Source organism: Mytilus galloprovincialis, chromosome 4 (assembly GCF_965363235.1).
Source record: "Mytilus galloprovincialis chromosome 4, xbMytGall1.hap1.1, whole genome shotgun sequence".
NCBI lineage: Eukaryota > Metazoa > Mollusca > Bivalvia > Mytilida > Mytilidae > Mytilus > Mytilus galloprovincialis.
The window spans coordinates 21,029,298-21,039,872 of record NC_134841.1 but is presented as its reverse complement, the minus strand read 5'-3'; the positions used below and the strand labels follow the sequence as shown (position 1 = coordinate 21,039,872).

General features: G+C 33.1%; 1 protein-coding gene across 1 annotated transcript; it reads right to left on the bottom strand.

The window, feature by feature from the left end:
* Positions 1–2,487: 2,487 nt before the first annotated feature.
* Positions 2,488–10,477, bottom strand: LOC143071604 (DNA-directed RNA polymerase III subunit RPC7-like). Its single transcript, XM_076246024.1, has 5 exons — positions 10,291–10,477; positions 6,148–6,340; positions 5,697–5,836; positions 4,643–4,777; positions 2,488–2,813 (listed from the first exon to the last, which is right to left on the bottom strand). The coding sequence occupies exons 1-5, from the start codon at positions 10,405–10,407 to the stop codon at positions 2,724–2,726; spliced, it is 675 nt and encodes a 224-aa protein (XP_076102139.1). The 5' UTR covers positions 10,408–10,477; the 3' UTR covers positions 2,488–2,723.
* Between the last annotated feature and the right edge of the window lie 98 nt (positions 10,478–10,575).

Here is a 10,575-nt window from a genome sequence, read left to right as displayed (position 1 = left end):
TGAAATATTATTTGATTTCTGTTTGCCTAAACTCAAGATATTGATCATCAAATCGATTGCTATAGATGAATAGTAATTTTCTGGTTAATTTGTTCATCCTCTCCTTATATCACTAACTACTAAAACTCCCCTTTTATGTGACTACCAACACAAAACTTTTGACAAAATTGGTAAAGCACCAAAAGTTTAAAATTCATTTCACAGATCAGTGTTCAAGGTTAAAGTAACCTGATTAGGTCTGTTTCTCAAATACTTTAAGCATAATGATAACTATGTATGGTATATTTAATGATTGTAAGTTGTATATGTCTGTCAGGTGTCGACTGACCTTGACCTCATTTTCATGGTTCATTGGTAGGCTCATTGGTAATATTCAAGATAATAACCAAAAACAGCAAAATTTCCTTAAAATTACCAATTCAGGGGCAGAAAGAAACCCAACAACGGGGTCTCCGATTCATCTGCAAATTTCAGGGCAAATAAATCTTGACCTGATAAACAATTTTACCCCCATGTCAGATTTGCTCTAAATGCTTTGGTTTCAGAGATTTAAGCCAAAATCTACATTTTGCCCCTATGTTCTACTTTTAGCCATGGTGGCCATCTTGGGTGGTTGACCGGGTCACCAGACATTTTTTAAACTAGATACACCAATGATGATTGTGGCCAAGTTGGTTTAATTTGGCCCAGTAGTTTTAGAGGAGAAGATTTTTGTAAAAGTTGACTACAACGACGGACGACAAGTGATGAGAAAATCTTACTTGGCTCTTCGGGCCAGGTGAGCTAAAAAGTTATATAAAATAAATATGTCGGATGTATTTGGTGTATGGAATGAAGGTAAGGTATACATATCCATTTGGCAGGGTTCATATGACCTGAAAACTTATTTTCATTGTTGAGGCTTTATGGTTTTGTCTGTTTTCAGATACTAACCAATATATATAGGACCATTATATTTGGTATATTAAAATTGTAAGGTGTAATTGTCTGTCTGGTATGGTTCATCTTACCTAATATCATGAATCATTTATCTTAAGTTAATGTAATCCCTTCATATTACCCGGTACAGACATTCAATCTTTAATCTTTACCTCCTTGTTCTTTGTTTCTACAGTAGATTGTGTCTTTAAGAAATCACATCACATCTACATATTTTCATATATACTGGTAAGAGGCAAACATTAGGTAGATAAGTGAGGATTTGAAAATGTGTCATATGGTATAACTTAAAGCTTTGTATCAAATATCTAGATGCCCTGATTTATAGTTATAGATGAAAATATGTAACCAGCATTTATATGGTTCAACCTGAAGCCATGTATGTGGCATTGAGATGGTAGAAAATTATGGATCTGAAAATGTGCCATACAAACAAAGCTCAGCAATATGAAACTTAGTAATAAATAGACACTCTTTTTACTAGTTGCAGATTAAAAAGGGTTGACAATTTTCTTATTATTGCACCAATGTGAAAAAAATATATATATGAAACATTTTCTTACTTGTAAATTAATGTGAATAAAACAGTTATATATATGAAACAATCAGGCAGTAGATATTAGTATAAAGTAAGTGTCTGTTTGTAGTAGCTGAGAAAAGTGTGCCACAATTTCCACAAATGTGTTACAGATGGAAGGACAACAGAAATAGGTTAACCAGTATACCTTCTCAAACATCCTTTGGAGGGAGGATAAGAAATATAAAAAATATTATAATTGACATTTTTTTTGTGAACATGTGAAATGGGAGTTCTCTCTTCAAACTTGTAAAGTGCATTAAATAAAGACTGACACAGAAAACTGGACATAGGGATAGTGATCCAGCAGTGGTGTTTACTAACTTCTCAAAATACATATATTTTAGAAGGTGGAACACCTGGATGCTTCATACTTTGTATGCATATGCCTTATGTTATGAAGTTTCTATCTGTCATATGTGCATTGTCCTTGAACTCATTTTCATGGTTTAGTGATTACTAGTAAGTTTAAGGATTATAAGGTGTATATGTCTGTCTGGCAGGATTCATCTGACCTTGCCCTCACTTTCATGGTTCATTGGTCAATGTTTAGTTTTTATGGTTAAGTTTGTTTCTTAGATACTATAAGCAATAGGTTAACTATATTTAATGCATAAATTGATTGTAAGGTTTACATGTCTGTCTGGCATGGTTCATCTGACCTTGACTTCATTTTCATGGTTCAATGGTCAATGATTAGTTTAATTGGTTAAGTCTGTCTTTTACAAACTATAAGCAATAGGTCAACTATAATTGGTGTATTGAATAATTGTAAGGTGTACATGTATTTCTTGTTTGGCTTATCTGATTTTGACCACTTTTTCTTGTTGAGTGAAGATAATGATAAGTTTTGTGTGATATTTTTAGTAGAGCTTTATATTTGATCTATCAACATAAAATCAAGTGTCAGTAAAGAAGGCAAGACATTTCAGCATGTGCACTCTTGTTTTTAAATAAATAAAAAGCACAAACAGTCTTTATGCCAATTAAAGTTTTAATTTATATCTGAACGTATCCATTGTAACATATGAGCTTTTCATTGAACTCTACAGATTCCATCATTTTGTTGCTTTACAAAAATGTGTTCCAGCTTAAATTGACCTGTATACAGTCAAAGAGGTGTTGACAACTTTCTGAAGTTTCCTTGTCTTTTTACACATCTTTATCACTGTTTTTCTTTGAATCTTCCTTGGAAGGGAGTGTTGATTCAATATATTGGGCCATCACCATCATCATCGTCATCATCATCACCATATGTTTCTCCATTGTCGAAGTACGTCAATATATAATCAGTTTCCTATAAAATAAGTTAGCATGAAAACGTTAATGTGTTGATGTATGAAAAAATTTAATGTATGAATTTCAAGTCGTAAGTCAAACATACATATATATTTTTTATATAGATTAGACCCTTGTATTTCCCTTTTGAATGGTTTTACACTAGTCATTTTTAGGGCCCTTTATAGATTGCTGTCCGGTGTGAGCCAAGGCACTACATGTGTATGTTGAAGACTGACTTTGACCTGGTATAATGGTTTTCTTTTATAAATTGTGACTTGGATGGCGAGTTGTCTCGTTGGCACTCATACCACATGTTCTTATATCTATATAAAGAAGCATGAAAAATAGAGAAATTTCTAGTGTATTTCTTCTGAGTTCAAATTTAAAAAAACAAACATTGTAACAGCGCCAGTGATTGGGAAGGACGTGCGTTCTGCGCCTATAGCGCATATTGACAAGAAATGGCGCAAACAGTGACAAATGTAAGCGCCCACGTGGCGCACAATATTTTTTACTTCGTTTGGAAACGCTTAGATATCGTCAAATGGATTTCCGATCGTGTTACGTGACGCCATGTGTGTGTACAAAACTGTGTAATGTTCCTCCATTAATAGGAGCACCTATATATTTTTGGGACGTCTCGGGTGTTTCCCTATGATAATAGAACCATGCGGTTTAACGTCTCAGGTGTTTTCCTATTGTAATAATAGAACCATGCGATCTAACTGATAACCCGAAAAACATAATTAACCATCATTCATGATATATTTTTTTTATAAACAACTTTAAATTTGTGAAATTTGGCTAGTACAGACGAGATTTGACTCTAATAATAATTTCATTTAGTTTAGCTTGCTATTATTTCGATTGAAGAACCCCAACGACTTTTTAGGAATATAGTTCTTGTCTCCATAAAAGACGTTTAACTGTCCTTGTAATTTTTTAGTCTTTGGCTCGTTTTGACATTTTGTAAACATGACCAGCGATTTGTTGTTTTGTTCTATGAATTAATGGTACTCTATACTGTTATTCTTCTCACCGTCGTGAAGTTATAATAATACAAGAAGTGCAGAGGAAATGCCTGAAATGTCCTCTGATACGGAACGTCTGGAATAAGTATGGTATCGACGAAAACCCAAATTTAATGTACAAAAAGAAGTTATTGTATATTCATTGAAATTGAAATTACAAAATCACAGGAACAATATCCATGATTTTATTTAAAATCATAAAGGTAAGTACCAACACCTCTTTGCCAAAATATACTGAATTTTTTTTTTCACAGAAGTCAATTCAAATGGCCCACTCATTTGACAACATGGCCCATTATTTTTTAAAATGGCCCATTGAATTTATTTTTTAGGGGCCCTGGGCCCATAGGGAAAAAAACCTTCCAGATCACTGCAGTGCATTAACACAGAGATATGTAGCTCCATTATGGTCAAATCATATACCTGCAACCTTAATGGGTTTGGCTAGTGACCTGATGTTGCATTTAAAAATGTATTAGCATCTGTGACATTTGAAATTATTCAAAAACTGAATGATGAGAATAGTTTTACATCTTTGGTTTGTTTAAAAGTGACCTGGAGGCCTAAGGTACCCTCAAGGACTCCCCGATATGTCTTGCCTGAGTAACTTATCACAAACTTAAAGAATTGAGGTCGTTGACACTGCATCCACCATCACATCATATGATATCATTATCACCACTTCTGAAATTTCATGATAAAATCATTATTGGTCCCCATGATGTTAAAATAGGATAGAGCTGTGAAAATGCCCCTCCAATATGCATGTATATTACTATGACAAATTTCTTCCCCTCTTATAAGCTGTCAATACCTCTTCTTCATCTATTTCCTCATCAATATCAAGGTCTAGATCCTCCTCTGTTTTCTTTTCTGGGTTTGCTCCTTCCTCTTCCTCTTCTTCCTCTCCTTCTTTATCTGTCATGGCAGCTTCTTTTTTCTCCAGTTTCTGTCAACATAATATATTTGCCATTTAATCAACTGGGAATTTTACAATAATATTTTATAAATCATGTCGCAAGGAATCCTATTATTCAGCCCTGTGGTGTAGTTAGGATATTATTAAGAAAATAAGGTTCTGACTCCTTCATGCAGACTTAATACAAAATGTGGTAAAGCTTTTAAGGTCCCTTTTGGTCATAGAGCTCCTAATGTTTCTACATATTTATACATCCATGGCTTTAAAATGTTTGGATTAATAATTTATCAACCATACCCATATGAAATAGTATATTCACTCAGCATTTACTATTACCATCAAATTGTCATATTGATATTTTTAGCAGACATTGTCATTCAGTATGGACAGTGGATACTAAAAGATCAGCCTTATCATTTGTTTTGAGTTTGAAGCTTCAACATTGTAAATACTTGAAGAACATTAAACAATAGAAGTTTTTGCACAAAGCTACGGTAACCTAATTACCTTCCAATTCTCATGCAGAATGTCCTTTGCTAAGTAAAATACAAGAAAAAAATAATACAAAGATGAAACTGGACTTTTTATCTCAAGAAACTGAACCTCAAACAAGATTGTAAGAGTTATACGTCTTCTAGTAATGTAGCCTGTGGCTCCGTCATGATTTCATCACAACTGGTTACGGTAGGTATTTCCATTCATTCAATGAGAATTGTATTTAACTGTGTCTTGTCTGCCATGGAAATATTCTAATACATATCTACATGTAAGTATGTATAACAAAAGGAAATGTTGGTAATACTTCATTAAGACACCAACCCAACAACACAACGAAACAGGGTTAAACCAAACAGCCCACAGCGAGAAAATAACTTGTGCTGAACTTGATTTAGGAAAAGGAAATGTAATAAGTTTTTACATCAACTCAGTATGATTCTGATGTTCATACCTCCAAAGTTTTTGATATTTCTTTTTCTGATGTCTTTGACTTTTTAGAGGCTGGAATATTTGGTTTTATAGGTTTACTGCCACCAAATTTACGAACTTTCTTCTCTGCAGGCTTCAATTCATCTGGAAACATTCTCCAATCTGCAAATTCAAATAAAAATATATACATTCAAAGGATATTTCTAAAGGTTTGAAACTGAGATCACAGTAATACATATCCATTTTATACATAGAGCATATATGTATATGGGTTCATCAGTTCTGTTGGGTTCATTTGTTTGAAAGTGATTATTTTAAAGATTGCAGAGCACTAGAGAAATTAAAGTTTAATGTAATGATAATGCAAATTTTAACTGGATTCTATCATTCTAGATTTTGTTGCTCTTATGTTTCTTATTCTGTATAATATATGCTATATCATGTTCATGTATATCATTCATCAAAATCTTTACCTGGATTCCATTGTCCCAATGTGTCTTGTCCTGATTGATATTTATCTGAATATCTATCAATATCTTTCCTTTTCTCTTTGGATTGTATGTAGTATGGGGACTTTTTCATAAAACCTATGAACTCTTTCTTCAAGGCACAAATATATTCATAGTCTTCACTTTGTTTCAGTGGTACTGGTTTGAATTCTTGTGGCTAAAATACAGAGAAAAAAATCAACTCCTGCATATACTATATTTCATGGCGTCAAATAATGACAACATTGAAAGACAATGCTTTGCCTTTTAAAGAAAATATGAATGAGAGTCTAAAAAATAGGAGATAATGTTAATCAACGTATCAATGCAACCATCTGTGTTTAGTAATGATGTTCAATTAGATAATTAAATATAGATAGCTCAAGTCCTTGTGAACTCTCAGACTGGTATTTGCTGTCATAGGTGGTGTACTTTAGCCACCAAGTAAAATTAGTTTTTTTCATCAACATAAATAGACCTAAATAAGTCTGTCATTTTCTGACGCCAATAAGTCTAAAATTGAAAACACATTTTTATAATAAATACATGTTTTGACTTCTTAAAGTAAAAAACAAAAATTGACTTGTTTATGTCTGAGCTCTAACTGGCCCGGCCCCCCCCCCCCCCCTAAATCCGCCTCTGGTGCTTTGTCGGCTAAAGCAAAGGTATTCTATTTGGGTAGCTGGAAGAAAAACTGGTGCATGACGATAAAATTTTCACTTTCTTAAACACGATTAAATAGACAGATTTTGACAAATTACGTTATTTCTTTTCCCTAAACTAAATTACTAACCTCATGGCGCTAAACAGTAATGGTAGCCAAAATCAAAGAGCACATTGCTCTGAGGGATACGATTGCCGTTGTGTCATTGACACATGTATACATGTAGCTGGATAATATTATTTTCAAAACTAATTCAACTGCACATTTAAAATAGTTCAAAATAGCCAATCACGGATAAAAGTGTATGAACAATGTAATCAGGCCTATGTTTTATTTTTGTACTATCAATTCCAAGTTTACTTTCCACAGCAGTCACTGAGACTCAGACTGAGAGAAGGTATTTCACCTTGTATCTTATCACCTATTTTCCTACGTTAATTCTAGGAGGAACCCCATTCCTAACTCTTTAAATATTTAATTTCCTTTGGGTCAGTGATCATGAATCCTTTCCGTACACATTTATCGGTTTAAAATGCGATTGTTTTTAATATAATATGACGTTTATTGACAGAACGAGCTAATACTCGACGTGTTGTTTTGTTTCAGAATTCACGGAAGTTACTTCCGGAAGGGAGACAACTCGAAACGATAATATGGAAGACTCCATTTCGCCTGAAGGGGTGTTCTACGATGAGGACTACATTTATTTTAATTTAAATGATGCATATGATTTAAAATTATGCAACAACAATAACCTTCAATAGCAGACATACATAGAAAAGATGCCATGAGTTATAAATTAATTAATTGAGTGGAGAATCCAAAGTAACCATTCAATCTTAAACCCCTTGAAGTCAAGAAAACTATACGCATGTTCATAATTTCCAAAACAAACCCTGGAGCAAGAACGTACATTAAGGTGTCAGACCACCAATTACTCCCTCCAATTTAGAACGTATGTAAAAGTAGTCCTACTTTGACACAAAATAGTGCTTTTGATGTCATTGTTTACTTAAACTAACCAACAAATTTGCAGAAATGAAACTTTTGGTGAAAGGGAAATATATTTAGACCATTTTGAGCCAAAATTCACTTGTCTATGAGTTTGCATTAAAAATTCAGGATTAATGCGCTACATAGTAAACTAATTTAAGATTTCCAGAAAACCGGGAGTTATTTTGGTAGTACCTGTCTTTTCAAAATCAGAAATTTGTTACAAGACTTTAAACATTGGTTGAAAATTGGCATGTAGGAAGGTGATACATGTACAATTCAGGATATACCTGGTTTCCTTGAAGTTAAACTTAAGGTAAAATATTTAGAAAGCTGTGAAAATTGCAAAATTTGGTTGAACAGATAGGGATTTTTAATTGGTGGTCTGACACCTTTAAGGGAAATGCGGTGAAACCCCAAATTCAGAAAACAATTGATTTTTTGTACTTAACTGCTCATATGAAGTGATAGTAGTCACATTTGTAGTCACATTTCAATCTTTTTGGGGCAAAAAGTCACATATTGCAAATTTAGAGCCTTAGACCTGAATTTGTGCTATTTTTAGCTTTTCCCACCCTGACAATATGCTTTCACATAAAAAAATGTCCCAAATTGTTATAAATGCACAGCAAGATGTTTCTGTGGTATTAACATTAAAACATGTTTATTTTACCACCAAAAAAAGTTCTTGTCATCAAGATTTAATGAAATTATTTGATTTTTATCCCTTATATCATTGCGTCATAGCATGTATTTGGCAGATAACATAGCCTGATGTAAACATTGCAAAAACTCACAAAAATCCCATTTATTATCTCAAATGAAAGTTTTATGCCTTAAGTTGTATCAACTGATAGAAAATAAAAACAGTTAAATGACCATGACTGCACTTTTGATCATTTAATAGTCCCATTACTTACACCAGGTGTAAAAAAGGGGGGTCAATATTCCTTGACTCTTCAATACCTTGATTTTTTTACTTAACCTATTGTAAAAATTATGAAAAGTCTTTTAAGAAGTAGAACAAACAAGAAAAAAATCAACAAAACTGATCTTGATATTGAAAGTTTATGTTCTTGTAGTCCAAAATGAAATTTTCAAGTATTTTCTATCAAAGTCATACATTACAGTCAGTTTAAATTGAGCTGTGAAATTTGTAATATAAGTCACATTATGCTCAGATAGGATGTTTCTGACTTCAAATTGACTAAGGATTAAGAATAAAGCAAAGCAAAGATTTCTGAGCAACTTTTTTGGCTCTTTAGGTGTCAGACCACCAATTACTCCCTCCAATTTAGAACGTATGTAAAAGTAGTCCTACTTTGACACAAAATAGTGCTTTTGATGTCATTGTTTACTTAAACTAATCAACAAATTTGCAGAAATGAAACTTTTGGTGAAAGGGAAATATATTTAGACCATTTTGAGCCAAAATTCACTTGTCTATGAGTTTGCATTAAAAATTCAGGATTAATGCGCTACATAGTAAACTAATTTAAGATTTCCAGAAAACCGGGAGTTATTTTGGTAGTACCTGTCTTTTCAAAATCAGAAATTTGTTACAAGACTTTAAACATTGGTTGAAAATTGGCATGTAGGAAGGTGATACATGTACAATTCAGGATATACCTGGTTTCCTTGAAGTTAAACTTAAGGTAAAATATTTAGAAAGCTGTGAAAATTGCAAAATTTGGTTGAACAGATAGGGATTTTTAATTGGTGGTCTCACACCTATTAAATGTTTATTAAAAGACCTAGATGGTTCTCTATTTCTTTATGGAAGTAAATTTCTCAAATATCAGTTTCATAACGGTGACATATAAGAAAAACTCCACTTCAGTTCTTAAATGACAGAAATAGATTTATCGGAATTCAGAGAACTCTAGCATTTGATCAAAACTGGGAATTCCCTCTGACGTGTTTCTTAATTTATAAAAATACTAAATATAAATACTGCTTAATTCTGATTTTCCGTGTTGTTTAAAACACGCATATAAGTCAAGGGAATTATCAAACATGAAGATTATGAAAAGAAAATTATAGGAAAGTTGTTTAAGTTCAAACCCTTTGTTTGTTTTTACCTTTTAAAGCAAGACAATCATAGGAATCTAGCTGAGATGTTCCTTAATGTTTAGAATAAAACGATTGATGTGAGGGCAATGCTCTGAGCCACCGGTATAAGTCTACAGATTGCTTGAAAGCAATCATATCCCAAAAATGACAGTTTAACAACTGACGTTAAAATGCAGCATTTCTACCCCACATGCACTCGTCTCAGATTCACCCACCCCCCCTTTGTATACCTTTATATAACACTTTTTTTCTGAGACGAGTGCCTGTGTTTCTACCCTCATATATTATTCTGAATGAGAATGAAATATTTGTTACTGGACTCAATCAATCAAATTATTTATCTATTTCATCATCACTTGGTTTTTCAATATGACATCTCTGCTTCTTATTCTATTTACCGGGAAGAGCGGTGGCGGTTGAAGAACAGGCCCTATGGGTACTTCTCCCTTGTTGATTCCCAGAGCTTCTACATTGAAGGATACAGTTCTTCCTCTACCTCTGCCTCGGCCTGCCATTGGCCTGGTCAAGAATAAAATTGTTGACTGGTGGAAGCGGCCATCTTTTGGGAGATTTCCAAACACGCAATATCGAAATTAATATTTTGGATAAAAAAACTACGAGATTGAATTTCAATTAAACAACTGAGGTATATCAAAATGATAAAAGTGTTATTTCTTTAATTT

Bases quoted from the DNA above. Each gene is read 5' to 3' on its own strand.
- LOC143071604 (XM_076246024.1), bottom strand. From the start codon at position 10,407: ATGGCAGGCCGAGGCAGAGGTAGAGGAAGAACTGTATCCTTCAATGTA. The intron at 5,837-6,147 runs GTAAAGATTTTG...TTGAATTTGCAG, and splicing joins ATTGGGACAATGGAATCCAG to ATTGGAGAATGTTTCCAGAT. The intron at 2,814-4,642 runs GTATTGACAGCT...CTTATTTTATAG, and splicing joins AGGAAATAGATGAAGAAGAG to GAAACTGATTATATATTGAC.